The 15,884-nt window shown below is 38.7% G+C and overlaps 1 protein-coding gene across 2 annotated transcripts; it reads right to left on the bottom strand.

The window, feature by feature from the left end:
- Positions 1 to 196: 196 nt before the first annotated feature.
- Positions 197 to 15,785, bottom strand: LOC120770257 (polycomb protein Asx). Of its 2 annotated transcripts, XM_040097560.1 has the most exons (10): positions 14,838 to 15,784; positions 13,743 to 14,063; positions 12,391 to 13,639; positions 11,385 to 12,306; positions 11,160 to 11,243; positions 9,272 to 10,095; positions 7,609 to 9,201; positions 6,234 to 6,542; positions 5,959 to 6,154; positions 197 to 2,732 (listed from the first exon to the last, which is right to left on the bottom strand). In XM_040097560.1, the coding sequence occupies exons 2-10, from the start codon at positions 14,000 to 14,002 to the stop codon at positions 2,410 to 2,412; spliced, it is 5,760 nt and encodes a 1,919-aa protein (XP_039953494.1). In that variant the 5' UTR covers positions 14,003 to 14,063; positions 14,838 to 15,784; the 3' UTR covers positions 197 to 2,409. The 2 variants fall into 2 exon arrangements, with proteins under 2 accessions (XP_039953494.1, XP_039953497.1); XM_040097563.1 differs by lacking the exon at positions 197 to 2,732 and having other exon boundaries at positions 6,064 to 6,175; positions 14,838 to 15,785.
- Between the last annotated feature and the right edge of the window lie 99 nt (positions 15,786 to 15,884).

Here is a 15,884-nt window from a genome sequence, read left to right as displayed (position 1 = left end):
TTAATTATGGTGGTTATATGATGTTGTGGTCCAATATTGGGAGTTCTTCTTGCGGAGGAAAAGAAGGTTGCATTTCAGATCGATATCTTAAAAACTTACTAGTTCGGATATATATACACAGACAGACGCACAAGTTTACATCGACTCATCTCAAATTAACCCCCCGAGTGTCGTATAGTTATTCAAAGAGAAACACTATAATTAAACTTGTATTTGTTTATTTTTTTATAATATTTATTGGATATTTTGCGATACGTGCGTCTAGGAGCAAAATTATGTATTTATTCTTGTATGTAGTTTTTAATTCTATTTTCTGTATCAACGGATCTCTCTTTATTCATTTACTTTAGTTTAAAATACAGTACGAGTAGTGTATGTGTGTAATTATGTATGTATGCTTTAATGTTAATGTATGTATTTATGTTGTTTATTTGTTATGTAATTTGTCCGTATTGGGGCGACTTATAAAATATTATTTACAGAATATGCGCTTACACGGGGTTCCAGCGTCTGCCTGCGGCCTAACAAACATATCACCAAGCAGTGTTAACAAAAACTAAATTGGTGTATTTTCTTATGTGTATACGATAAAGTTGGCTGGCACTCACTAAAATAAACATACAAATTATTATGTACCGTTCAGCCGTATTTAGACGTAATTAAGTTTCTTGTTAATATCTAAAGGTTTGTATGTATGCTCTCAGGGGACAGTTGGAACCAATTGTGAACATGTTACTTAATTTTAACATTCTACATACATATGTATATAAGTGTTTATATATGTATGTTATGTATGTTTGTGTGTATTAATATATAGTAGCTTATATTACAATTAATAGAGCAACGAACCTAAAATATTCGAATTTTAATAAATATATACAAAATATTTATTACATAGCTATATAGATTATCATTCATCATTTACTTATGTATGTTTATTGAAAAATATACATACACAATTTTCTTACAGGTTACATATACATAACGCTTACTGCAATTAATTAGTAATAAGTAATACAAACTATAACGAAAAGAAGAAAACAATTTTCGAAATTTTTGCAATTTCAAAATACATAAATGTTTTCGTAAAAAACACACATGCGATATTATGCATATTTAGAAGTATTCAATGAGAATAAATATATTGATGGTGAGAATTTCGCGTTGGGCAAGTGTACATATGTGTGTGTAGGATGTGTGAAAAATTTCTACTTTTAATTATACACTCGCAGTTTTTATGTACATATGTATATTTAGCGGCCTTAAACCTCATTATTGTGTATAATAACATAAAAATATTAATAATATGCCTAAAATAAGTGGTGAATGAAACTGGGCTTCTCATTAAAAACTTGTATGGTATGCAATAAAAAAATAGTATTACTATATTAATTGTATTTATATGTATATATACATATATTTATGTTTATATATAATATTTTGAAGTCTTTCCAAGGATCTCACAATCAAATTATGCAAAAATTCTCACAAAAGTTCACTTAATTATCTTAAATTGTGTTGCGTCTAATTGTATACCAATATGTATTGTTGAATTAGCGTTTCATGATATTTGATACTGCAACAATGAACAACATTTTCGTCGGTTTTAACGCGGTTTGTGGTTTGTACAGTAAATTTTTAAGTTAATTTTCTTTCAAAAACTTTTTACTAGCATATTTAACGCTTTGGAAGTGGTTTTTATGAAATACGCTTGTTAAATACATACATATATACCAAACAAAAAATAATAATTATAATGAAATTGATGTAATTATCGTCTCAGCATTAAAGGCATAACTTGAGTTCGTTGTAATTTCTTGGATATTATAGCGAAAGTAGGGACAGGAATAAACGTTGCTTTTGTTAATACAAACGTTGTGTTTATAAAGACAGAATGCCGTAGGAAAAAGAAAAAAAAAATACCGTAATAAAAATATTAAAACTTTCTAAAACATATATGTACATATCTCTTCTACGCCTACTACATTTCACTATAATATACAAAAATTCACAACGATTGTTCAAACTGAACGGCAGCGATTCTCATAGTTCGGCATGTACATATGTATATATAGTTGCATAAAGCATTTTCTATAGCAGAACTTATTTCTGTTTTTGTATATTTAGATATTTATGCATTTACCAGCTGTTAATTTTTGTTTTTATATTATATTGGTTGAGTTTGTTTTTGTGTTGCAGAATTCAGAATTCGTGTTTAAGTTGATATATTGGTGTAAATATATCTATGCATATGTAATTAGGTATATCTAATCAATTATTAATATATATATATACATATATATCTATATATATGTGTAACTATTGTTGTATTTTATTTAGTGCAGAACCACAAATACTTTCACTACATGTGCGCAAGGCCTAAAAGGTTATTACAGAGACTTCATTATCTCATCTGATCACACAGGAGACGCACACCTTCGACGCACTCATACAATCGTCATGACAGAATGCGCCACATTGCTGACAAATAACCATTGCATTCAAAGAACAGGCACAATTATCCGCCTCAGTACGTGTAATATGCCCACTGCCGCCGCTGCCTGCGCCTGCCGCACCGCCCCCACTACCGTTACCAGCTGCTGCGGCGGCCACAGCAACGGCTTTGCTTAGTTCAGCATCCAGTGTGCCAGCATTGGTTGCGGTCACTATGTAATTACCATCTGAAATAGCTGCTCCTGCTCCACTCAAACTGTCTATATAGGTTATATTGCCTGAAAATATATAATTTTTTTTATCAAATAACTTACATATTTACATAGTTTTTGTAAGAAATTGAAAAGTTTTTATACTACAAATATTTTAATACGAATTTTTCGATTTTGTCGAGAAAGCTTCTCAAAATTTGATATGGGTAATTTCCGAAGAAATCGTTGCGATCAGATCCCTATTGCATATACAGTGAAACTTCGATAACTCGTATTTGCAAGGGACCACAATTTAAATACAAGTTATGGAGTTTTTTAAGTTATCAAGTTATACAACTTATAGAGGCAACATACAGAAACAACGAATTATAGAGTTTTAGAAAAAAACAAATAAATTTCAATTTTACATAAAAAACAAGAAATGATTGTACATATTTAAATTTTAAAATATGAAGTACATATGTTATTCAATCAATATATGTATGTATGTATTTTGAAAAATTGTACAAAAAATTTTGTGAAAAAAAATACGAGTTGTAGAGGCTTTTGGGGAAAAAATACGAGTTGTAGAAACTTTTGATACACATTTTTCAATTTTTGTCTCAAGAAAAATACGAGTTATCAAAGGGACCGAAATACATGCATTTTTCGAGAATTTTTCTAGGGACCGAAGAAATACTATGAAATATCAAGGTTTTTCCCTTATCGAGGTTACAACTTATCGAAGTTTCACTGTACATACATATCTACTATACAAACTGAATGAACGGACTGTAAAGAACCTTTAAGCGAACTGAAAGTTAACAAAAGCAGAGGTCAACTCGTGACTTTGAAATCACATCGCGACGTTACAGTCACTTAAGCACTGTGCCTGCTTTCTTTTATATATTAAATCACATCACATTAATGGCGTGGAAGTTACCTAAGCACTGACAACAGTCGTCTAAGCACTGACTAGGCACCGTGCCTGCTTTTCTTTTATAGAGCCAGCTAACAGCCAGCTCCCGCGAGATTACATTATGACTGTTAAATCGCATCACTTCACCGCGCGACAGTCACCTAAGCACTGACTAGGCACCGTGCTTGCTTTTCTTTTATAGAGCCAGCTAACAGCCAGCTTCCCGCGACATTACATTATGACTGTTAAATCGCATCACCTCACGGCGCGACAGTCACCTAAGCACTGACTAGGCACCGTGCCTGCTTTTCTTTTATAGAGCCAGCTAACAGCCAGCTTCCCGCGAGATTACATTATGACTGTTAAATCGCATCACTTCACCGCGCGACAGTCACCTAAGCACTGACTAGGCACCGTGCCTGCTTTTCTTTTATAGAGCCAGCTAACAGCCAGCTTCCCGCGAGATTACATTATGACTGTTAAATCGCATCACTTCACGGCGCGACAGTCGCCTAAGCACTGACTAGGCACCGTGCTTGCTTTTCTTTTATAGAGCCAGCTAACAGACAGCTTCCCGCGACATTACATTATGACTGTTAAATCGACTTAGGCACAGTCGTGCACTGACTGCTTGCTTCTTTTATAGAGCCAGCTAACAGCCAGCTTCCCGCGAGATTACATTATGACTGTTAAATCGCATCACTTCACCGCGCGACAGTCGTCTAAGCACTGACTAGGCACCGTGCCTGCTTTTCTTTTATAGAGCCAGCTAACAGCCCGCTTCCCGCGAGATTACATTATGACTGTTAAATCGCATCACCTCACGGCGCGACAGTCACCTAAGCACTGACTAGGCACCGTGCCTGCTTTTCTTTTATAGAGCCAGCTAACAGCCCGCTTCCCGCGAGATTACATTATGACTGTTAATCGCATCACCTTACCGCGCGACAGTCGTCTAAGCACTGACTAGGCACCGTGCTTGCCTTTCTTTTATAGAGCCAGCTAACAGCCAGCTTCCCGCGACATTACATTATGACTGTTAAATCGCATCACTTCACGGCGCGACAGTCACCTAAGCACTGATTAGCACCGTGCCTGCTTTTCTTTTATAGAACCAGCTAACAGACAGCTTCCCGCGACATTACATTATGACTGTTAAATCGCATCACCTCACGGCGCGACAGTCACCTAAGCACTGACTAGGCACCGTGCTTGCTTTTCTTTTATAGAGCCAGCTAACAGCCAGCTTCCCGCGAGATTACATTATGACTGTTAAATCGCATCACTTCACGGCGCGACAGTCACCTAAGCACTGACTAGGCACCGTGCCTGCTTTTCTTTTATAGAGCCAGCTTCCCGCGAGATTACATTATGACTGTTAAATCGCATCACTTCACCGCGCGACAGTCGTCTAAGCACTGACTAGGCACCGTGCCTGCTTTTCTTTTATAGAGCCAGCTAACAGACAGCTTCCCGCGACATTACATTATGACTGTTAAATCGCATCACCTCACGGCGCGACAGTCACCTAAGCACTGACTAGGCACCGTGCCTGCTTTTCTTTTATAGAGCCAGCTAACAGCCAGCTTCCCGCGAGATTACATTATGACTGTTAAATCGCATCACTTCACCGCGCGACAGTCGTCTAAGCACTGACTAGGCACCGTGCTTGCTTTTCTTTTATAGAGCCAGCTAACAGCCAGCTTCCCGCGAGATTACATTATGACTGTTAAATCGCATCACTTCACGTCGCGACAGTCACCTAAGCACTGACTAGGCACCGTGCCTGCTTTTCTTTTATAGAGCCAGCTAACAGCCAACTTCCCGCGATATTACATTATGACTGTTAAATCGCATTACTTCACCGCGCGACAGTCACCTAAGCAGCCAGCTTCCCGCGAGATTACATTATGACTGTTAAATCGCATCACTTCACCGCGCGACAGTCGTCTAAGCACTGACTAGGCACCGTGCTTGCTTTTCTTTTATAGAGCCAGCTAACAGCCAGCTTCCCGCGACATTACATTATGACTGCTAAATTGCATCACATCACGGCGCGACAGTCACCTAAGCACTGACTAGGCACTGTGCCTGCTTTTCTTTTATAGAGCCAACTAACAGCCAGTTTACAGTGAGGACACCTCATGACGTTTAAAACACATCACATCGAGGCGTGAGAATCACCTAAGCACTGGCTAGATATGGTGCCTACTTTTCTTTTTTATGTCTTTTTAATTTTAATTTTTTTGCTTAATTTTTGTGTCTGATGCAATATTGTAAACATATAAATAAATAGTTATTCTAATGCTTATGATTTTATGAAAAAAATAAAAAATATATTTTATATACTGGTGTGTATGTATTAAGTACCTATTTATTTATGTGTGTACATACCAGCCGTGAAATTTCGTCGCATTATACCAGTCGCTGCAGTTGTTTTGATAGCATTTATGTGTTGTTGTTGTTGTTGATGATGATGCAATTGATTGTGCATATTGTGGTCAAGCATTGCATTTGAAGCGTCAATATCGACGGAGGCAGGACGCCCGCGTCCTGTTATCGGTATTCCATTCATATTGTGCAGTTGACTCTATAAGAAGCAATAAGGTATCTACTTTAAATATATGCATATGTGGGGCAATTAAAGAAATTTCTGCACACTAACGAACCTGTGTTGTTTGTGGTACGGGAGGTGCGCTAGATGCTCGTGGTGCCTGATTATCAGCTGCTCCGACATTCGCTCGATGCACCAACACATATTGTCCACCACCGTTACTATTTTGATGTAGATCGTGTGGCTGCTGTTGTTGTTGCACGGCAGCTGCTGCTGTTAATTGCTGTTGCAAACGTGGATTTGCCGTTACGTTGGTGTGTAGCGCGTTGGCCGTTTGCGGTGTGAAAAGATGTCTTATAAGGGTGGGCGAAGGTTTTCTTTGAACATACTTTTTACGTGGAAATCCCATACGTGGCCCGATTACCTGCGATCAATAAGAAAAAAATAGTTAATAAGAAAAAAAGTAGTTAATAAGTAAAAAAAAAAAATTAATGAAATTGTTTGTTGTTGTTTTAATACCCGCTTAGGTGCTAAGGTTCGGGTTGGTTGTCATCGTAGTCATGTAACGGCAAGCCAAGGAAATGTGCAGTTTTGATGGGGTCGGGTCGGACTATAGTGAGAGGACTGTTAGATAAGTGTGGTTCGTTGGGCATGCAAATAAGTGGTTAGAGTCATGAAGGGACTCATCGTACGATGAACATATATTTAGTATGTTTGGGACAAGTCTGGATATGTAGAAGTTTAGATGAAGTATACAGAATAAAGTTGCGCAAGGGTCACTCTAGAGCATCTTGAGCTCTTCGAACACAATTCATTCATTGAGAGGGTGTCCGTAAAGGCTTTTTCTACGAAAACATCAAAGCAGAAACTGCTTAGAGAAGAGTTCGTTACATTCCTTAACCGGAAGCATATGACTCAAGTCATGAGCGACAATATCGGCGCGACTTAGTTTATAAGCGGCCGGCCCATAGCTTTGTATGTTGGCAACAACGTTTCTTTGTCTTTTTCCAATGAACTTTTGGCTAGCGACTTAATGATTTTGTTGCGGTTCTGTACTTTGACAGTTTTCACAGTTGTATGTGAGGTGAAGGAGCACAGGCTGTGGAATTTAACGCTTAGAATCCTAGGGTTATTGACAGAATTTCAGAAGCAATGTGATATTAAGATCCAGAATGTAAATGTAGTCGCTTCGGCTTTAGTGGGGGAGAGTGTTAAGCTGCTTGCGAGAATGGTCGGAGAGTCATTGATGAGGCCAAAGGCTTTTGATAAGTCTCACGCTACGAGGATCATTCTCTCACAAGGTGGTTTCTGATTTAGGTCAAGGAATTGTTTGTTTGTTAGTTCTATGACCAAAAGTGTATGAAAAAATAGTTGAAGCGTTTGTTGCTTATATTGCCTTAGGAGCTTATTTTGAAAGATTGCATTAAAATTAGTGAAAATAACTATTTTTTTGTCAGGTCGAGACATTTTTGATCAGATGGTAGGAATACCTTATATACGCCAGGACGCCCAACGCCCATTATATTTGCAGGAATGCTTGTTAGGTCCTCTTGTTTGATGAAGTTTTGGGATGACGAACCGCAGGTTGCAGCTGGCGACGAGGTGGCCACCGATATAGCGGCCGTTGACGCTGCCACCGATGATGCTGGTACAGTGCCCTGTAGCGTCATTGTCGTTGCTATATTACTCTGTGTCAACTGTTGCTGTTGTTGTTGCTGCGGTTGTTGTTGATGCTGATTTAGTATAGCTGATGGCGGTCGTAATTGTGCTTTTAAGTTCTCACGATTTGGACTGTTTTGTATAACGGCTTGACAAATTTGATAGCTTCGTTCTAAATTGACCGCTCCTGGTGGCAGTTTATTTACGGTTTTACGTCCTTTACCGCCGGTTGGTAATTTATTCGCTGGTCGTTGCTGTGCAATAGTGGTTGGTATTCCAGCTGGTGTTAAGCCTTTTATGGCATTTGTATTTGTAACGCTGACATTCGATGTGCTGACATTACTAATATTGGGCGTAGAGTTTACGATCAGTTCCGCTGCGTTGCGTGCTGAGTTCGCGATAGCGCTGCTAAAAGGCGGATACGTACTGACAGCTGACCCAGGCGGTATGGCGACAGAGGCGATGCTTGAATTGGCACTGGCAACGGTTCCCGCACTAGTGCCGCGAGACATTGTTATAAGATTCATTGGCTTCGAAATATATTTTGTTGGATTGGCCTGCGCTTGTGCGGCTAATGATTGAAAGGCGGGCATAGGTGGTGTTGGCTGTTGTTGTTGCTGCTGCTGCTGTTGGTGCTGTTGCTGCTGGAAGCGCTGCAACTGTTGTTGCACATGTATTTGATGTTGCTGCTGCTGCTGCTGCTGATGTTGATTCGGGCTAGCAGTCACCATATTGCAATTAGTTGCTGCCGACACCGTAGGAACTTGGGGCTGTGTTAAAAAGTGCCTTTGCTGTGGCGCTTGTTGCTGCAGTACTAATTGTTGGCCGATATGCTGTTGAGCCGTTATACCACCTGGTGACAGATAGTGTTGGCCATTCGTGCTCAACTCGATCGCTTTTCGTATTGTCGACAGGGTATGATGCGATTTTTGTGCATGTTGTTGTTGCTGCTGCTGCTGTGTCGATAGCGCTATAGTTGGAGTTTGCTGTTGTTGTGGTTGTGCTGTCTGAAAGGTAAACTGTTGCGTGGCATGATGCAACAGTTGCTGTTGATGTTCGAGATGTTGTTGCTGCTGCTGTTGTTGATGTTGTACAAGGAAATTCCCTATAATTTGCCCATTGGTATCGAGAAGAATTTGCCGCTGTGGCGTGTTTTGTCTCTCCGTTGTTGGCTGTTGTGATTGCGGATGCTGTGCTTGTTGTTGCTGCTGCTGCTGGTGCAAATGACCGATGGTCGCCGGCGAGTGAGCGCTTAATTGTATTGTCACATTGCCAACACCATTACCATCCAGCCGACTGTTGCCACTACCACCCATATGCAATTCGTTAGCGCTGTCGTCGGAATTGCTGTTGGTTATAACCGTGCTGGAAACTTCCATTTCGTTAGTTGACATTTGAACATCGCAAACCATATCCGAATCCAACTGTAACAACAAAATATTGTTCGTAATTGCAATTAAAATAGTGCAAGGTCAGGCTATATATTTTGCTTACCTCATAGTCGGAATGTTCGTAGGTTAAATGGCCACGATGTTCAGGTTCACGCAATTCTTGTTGTTCCTCCAATTGTTGTTGATGTTGCAGTTGTTGTTGTTGTTGCTGCTGCTGTTGCTGATCTTTAAGCAGTTGTCTATGTTGTTGCTGCAATTCATCAACTATATCACGTACAGCATCATTATCATCAGCGTCATCATCATTGTCGTCCTCATCCTCTTCTTCCGCTTCGTCATCATCTTCCACATCCTCCGTCCGAATATCACCATCAACTTCACCATGTTCAACGCCTTCACCGATGACATCCACAGCGCGACAATTAACTACTGCCGCCTGAGCTGCCATCGTATCTTCTTCACCACCCACAGCCATACACTCGACGACTTCGTTATCTTGAGTTACATCCACGCTTGGCATAGGTGCATCTTCCACTGATAACGTATTCATATTTTTCACTTTTATAACGCCTTGATGCGTTTGTATCACACCGTTAAAACTGTTCGACGTTGCATCTGCGGGTTGTTGTAATTTTATGCCGCCGAAGTTCCAATCGTGTTGCACGTGATGGAACAAATCCTCGCCACTTTTCTCGGCCAAAGACAATATTATTTGCTGTTGTTGTTGTTGCTTTTGTTCGAGTGTTAGAGGAGCGGTGAGGGGCAGTTGCCCCGCTGCTGCATACATCACATCGCCACTAGTCGTCGGTGCCGAAGTCATTGAGGAGGAAGAGGACGAGGAGGCCGATGATGTGGCTACTGATGAAATACAACTGCCAATATCTTGTTTATTTTCAAAGAGATTGTCACAAGCTTGAGTTGTTGTGCCTATGGCGGAGAATATAGAACAGGGTGACGTTAGTATTTATAAATACAGCTATATAGATGGTAAAGGCGTAACCATGTCAAGTTAAAAATATTTAAATTCTTAGCTAGAGCATCATAATAAACACATTATTGGCTAATACTAAACCCTAATATCATATCTAGATGCACGTCAAATAGTAGTAAAGATTTAAGAATAATAAGTGCTTAGCAGCAGAGCTTTTAATCACATACCGTCTGATGAAAAATGTCTCGGATTGGTCCATATCGATAAAAAAAAATCGTATATTGGTACAACCTCTCTATGTTGTCAATTAGTATGTGTCTAGCAGCTGTTTGTTTATGACTTGAATATTTTTTTGTTTGTTTGAAATTTTGTGTTTCCAATGGATGTTTATCAGGAACAAATATATTTACTTTACTCGTGAAGTCATCGAAAACTTTTTGGCATCAGAGAGATAATTTTGGGAATGAATCGTGAATATGTTAAGACTCGTACCGAAAAAACAAAAATTCGCTAAAGACTTTCCCTGCCGAGGCTTTATAAGTGGCTATTTTTAAGGTGATAGATAGATAGTTATTAATGAGGTATTGCACTGTGACCTAGGGTCTATAGTGTCCTCTCCTATATCACATATGGTCACCTAGGTGCAGCATCCGGAATAATTCCAGGAGCCTGCTCGGCGCTACTGAGGTGATGTGATCCCTGCCCACGTAAATGCAACCTAGGGCCTTAAGCCTGCTTCTGCAAACTGCTGGACAAACCAGAATCAGGTGTACTGAGGTTTCCTGATCCATATCGCAAAAACGGCAGTTTGTGCAAAAGACTATGTCCATGTTGGACAAGTGCTTCCTGAGGAATTTGTCACGTGGGAGGTTGATTAATTCATTAAACCCTGAGAGGTTGTAGCTAACTAGGAGCAGCTTGGCATGGCGCATTCCTGCTGCCTGCTGCCAGTGCTGTTTTTAAGCTGATATTGAAGATTTGTTTTCAAATATGTAAAAATATTTTTTTGTCAGTCCGAGTCAAATTTGATCAGATGGTATGGTAAATCTTAAGTAATTACCTTGATCAACAGAATCACAGAAAATGAATTTTTTCTCCTTTATATTAGCGACATCACCGGGCGTAAGTAAAGCACTGTTTGTACCTATAAATTATAATTTATGCAATTAGCTGTATACAACCAAAAATATAATTAAATAAAAGTTAAGAATATTGCGTAAACTAATTGACGTACATATATTTAATTTTGAAACTAAAGTTAAAAAAAAAAAAAAAAGTTTCTTACCTGCACTGCTGTCTGTACTAACTTCGCCAGATTCTAAAACATAATTTTGTGCGTCAGCGAACTTTTGTTCGATGAGCTCTTCATCATCGTCCTCCCCATCTTCTATTGAAATTATTGAACACCCATGCAATTGTTTGCCTTGCGTTGGGAATGATTGCAATGTTATACCGCTGCTAAGGCTCGGCGCTGGTGACACTGCCGGTAATACCGCATTCACATTCACAAATGTTGAAGTGCCCGACAAAAGTGTTGCAATACTGTTACAGGTACTATTTGCCACAGACGTAATAGCTGCTGCAAACGATGTCTCTGGGTTTTGTAGGAAATTCGACGCTTTCATGCTGATATCGGTTATATTATTGCCAGCAGCAGTCTTTTCACTACCGGCTGTGGACATCAATGTTTCCTTAAGCAGTAACGCGGCATTGGTTTGCTGCTCGAATTCTGTGTTGTAAAAATTGCTGTTATACAAAAAACTATCGTTGGTGGGCATTTTTGTTGCGGATGAACTGGTGGTTAAACTATTACTACCACTCAATTCTTGTGAGCTAGAAGTAGCTGATGACACGGATGGCGAGAGTGTCTCTTTAAGCTCATCTTTAATGGCATGACTAACTTCTTGTTCTATACTGGTCGCAGCGTCAGTTATATCATATTCAGGTTGTTGCTGAAGCTGCTGCTCTGTTTGGTGTTCCATTTTCATCTGCTTACTTTGTGTACGATTTTCATATGTTATGTCGGACTCCGAACGTTTTCGTATATTGCCGCTGCTCCCACACTCGATCAGCTGTCTTTCATGTTCCAAAGCAGCAATTGCTAAAGATATTTTAGACTCTTCGACGGGCGTTTCGGTTTGTATGCCACTAGAATCACTACGCAATAAATCAAAGGTTGACGATGAATCCGTGCAGCCAATATTATCCTAGTGTATTTATTCAAACAGATAAAATAATTAGAAATTAAAATTAATTAAAAATACATTTCTTTTAACCAACAGTACACTCACCACATCGCAATTTATATCAGTCTGTTTTTCATAATCGGTTGTAGATGATCCTGTTTGTTCCTGTTGTCTCAACTCGTCAAGTTGTAGTTCCTGCTCACTTTTTATTGAGTTCACATTCGTGCTGGCCATCGATTCGTCAATAAATTCTTCGCCTTCCTCTTTAATGTCTACAGATGATGATGTTGTGTTCTCTGTACTGTCAGCACTTGTTGCTGATGTCACTGTTGTTGTCGTTGTAGAAGTTGCTGACGTTGTCGCCGCTAATGATGTGGCTGTTGACGCCGCTGCTGCTGCTGATTTCGTAGATGTCTTCACAATGGTGGCAACCAGGCCACCTTTACTCTCCAATTTGAATTCTAGCCGCTCATCTATTAGATTAGTATAACTATCACTGCTTTTTCCACTACTATAACTTATATTGCTGCTATTGCTACTAGTACTACTGGCGCGATTGTAGGATTTTTCACCCCATATCGGTTCAAAATGTTTCAATTTCCAGGGATCCAATTTATTTTTTTCTCTCTCGGCTTCAGTTTTCATTTTCATTTGATTTTCGGGCGTGAATTCACCTTCCGCTAGTCGTTCACGCCACTCCAAGCAGGCACGTGAAAAGAACTCATTGTTTAGGCTGGATGGACCCAATTTTATAGCTTCCATGGTTACGGTGGAATCGGCATTGTTCTTGCGTTCTATTTCGATAGCCTCGCGATCTACGCTTGGTAACAACTGTATGAGGTTATACTGATATAAAGGTGGCAGCATAGAAAAGGTCTGTTTATTGAGTAAGTCTCTCAAATTGGTCGAAGCTAATATTGAGTCGGGTGTTTCGAGGTCAATTTTTCCATCCTTTGTTTGCTCGATTTGTGCAGCAGTGGAGATTTTCTTGGAAGACCGTCTACGAGGTTTAAGACTGAACCCTGGTATAGATGCTAACACCTCACGCATAGTGGACGCTTGAGTAATGGCTGTTACGGGCGTAATAATAGCTGCGGATCCTGTAGCGGTGGCAGTCGCAGCGGCAGCTGCAGCAGCTGCTGCTGCTTTAGCTTGCTGTTGTGCACGTCGACTACTACTGGCACGACTTGAAGGGCTAGGTGTTGTGTTCTTTCCACCGGTGGCATTAATCACAGTATTCGCAGTTGCAGTTGCTGTTGACGTTGCAACGTTGCTACTCAACGTTGTTGTCGCCGTAACTGTAACCTTTTTCTCAGGTGGTATGGGTTTAACAATGATACGAGGAACATGACGTCTGTGCGAGATGAAAAGAATACGTATAGAATATATTCATATATTGTGGCATATAGTCGTATATGAAATGTAAATAAAATGTATAACAAAAAAAAAAAATTTACCGTAAACTGTGGCTGTGCTTTGCGCTGCTTGATAGCTTACTTCGCGAGCTCTGTTGTTCGATAGCAGTATCTAATGCTAGCGGATCCTTTTCCTCCTCTTCACTTAGTAGATTAACGTGTTCCGTTTTTTCTGCCATAGGATCAGCATTTATTTTCTGCCGTACAGAAGGTAAATGCGATTCCATAGTCAATGAGATTTTATATTGTTGGGATGTTGTTGGGCGATAAGTTATTGATGTACCCAATAAGGTCGTTCTCATACTCTTAGCAAATTAGGGTCGATCAGGAGCTTATCCGATTGTTTCTCCGTTACAACGAAATCTAGTATTAGTAATAAGAAACCAAATATTAGAACAAATAATAAAAATAATCGTTCTCGAATTACAGGAAGTTAAAAATATATATAAATATCGTTATAACCATAAATAAAATATAAAATTTGTAATTGTTTACACTGTTATAACAATGTAGTATTACTTCTAATTATCATTCAGCAGTATTTCCGTGCAATTTTATTTTTTCATAGCACTACTTTTACGATTGATTTCTAGTTTAATTCACAGATGACATACAATTATTCACAGGAGCAGAGCATAGACTTATTGACAGAGATTATTTAGAAAATAAATTTATGTAACGAAAGATATCTTACAAATTAGGAAAATACGTTCCAGCATTATAATACCGATTTCACCTCTATACATACATAAATAAACGCCCTAACCATCTCTTTTAATTCGTTCATACGGATTAAATCGGTAATTTTTCCATTGAGAAATGTTGGTTAGGAGAGAATAAAAACTTTTTATTTGTTATGCGCATATTCTTCAACACTGTAATATTAGTTTAGCACTATTTATTTACAATAATAATAAGCTTGGCTTTTGCTTTTTATCACCCTTTCTTAGAATATGCAAAAGTACAAATCTCTGTTTACAATATATTTCTGAGCGATTTTCTGCTGTTTAATTGTACATGTTTAGCGAATAATTATTTTAATCAAATGCTTATATGTACATATGTATGCACAACAAATCAGCCCTATTATGCGGGTACGCAATATACATTTGTATATTAATTAAAATTCAGACTTACCTGACCTGTGGACTCATTTTGACCCTTGAAAAGCCAACTTTTGGTCACAAAAATGATGATTACAATTCTTTTGAATCGAGAATAACTCGAGTTTATATTCAAAATTGTTGCGTTTCGGTTTTTCTGCAATTTTTCTATAGCCTCTGAAGCACATTTCTTCTATAGATCTCAGATTTATCGCATCACTTTTCTTCCTACCCGTGTATAGTGGTGGATGGATAAAGTCGTGCGTCGTTTATTCGTTCCCGTTCTTTGATTTCGTTTTTCCTTTGTATCCCATTACTATTCAATTCATTTTCATCAGTTTTCCTTTTTTCGCGTTTCTTTATCTATCACTTCCCCTATTTATCAGAACGCTTTCTTCACTGTTCTTTTTTCAATTGCTGGAATGTCTTTGCAACTATTTTTTTCATACATATTTTCATGTTTATACGGTCAACAATTTAATGGTTATTTTCATTTTTTCTACGATTCCTTTTGTCTAAAGTCATTTAAATTTGCCACAATTAGATTTCTTTTCTTCTTTTCACCATCATTAATTCAGTTTTTCATAAAATTTGCATAAAGTAGACAGCGGAAGAATTAAAGACAAACTAACAAACAAAAGCAAATTTTCCTGTTTTCATTCGTTTTGACAGACCCAGCTGACACTCATAGAACCAACTCCTTTTTTCTTATACTTATTGGCCGCACTTGCATCACTGGCCAATTCGACCCATCTCTTTCTCACACCAATGCAATGGCATAGTTATTGCACTGCAAGTTTCTGCTTTTGCATATCTTTTCACTTTTTTCGAACTATAATTAATTGCACAATATTATTTCGTATAAACCCGTACATTATGCAATAAATTCTTATATAAATTATAAATTCACTGTTTTTCCATATTAAAATGCCGCAATTTTAACAATTGGAGCACAATTTAACTTCTTTGATGCGAAACTAACTTTTCTATGTTCATGTTCTTCTCGACTCAATACTTTTTGACAGGGTTCCTTTGCGAAAAACTTCCCGTGTAGTACGTATTGTAGCATAACTGTGAGTGA

This window comes from Bactrocera tryoni, chromosome 3 (genome assembly GCF_016617805.1).
Source record: "Bactrocera tryoni isolate S06 chromosome 3, CSIRO_BtryS06_freeze2, whole genome shotgun sequence".
NCBI lineage: Eukaryota > Metazoa > Arthropoda > Insecta > Diptera > Tephritidae > Bactrocera > Bactrocera tryoni.
Note: the sequence above shows the minus strand (reverse complement) of the source record. Positions and strands in the feature narration are given on the sequence as shown.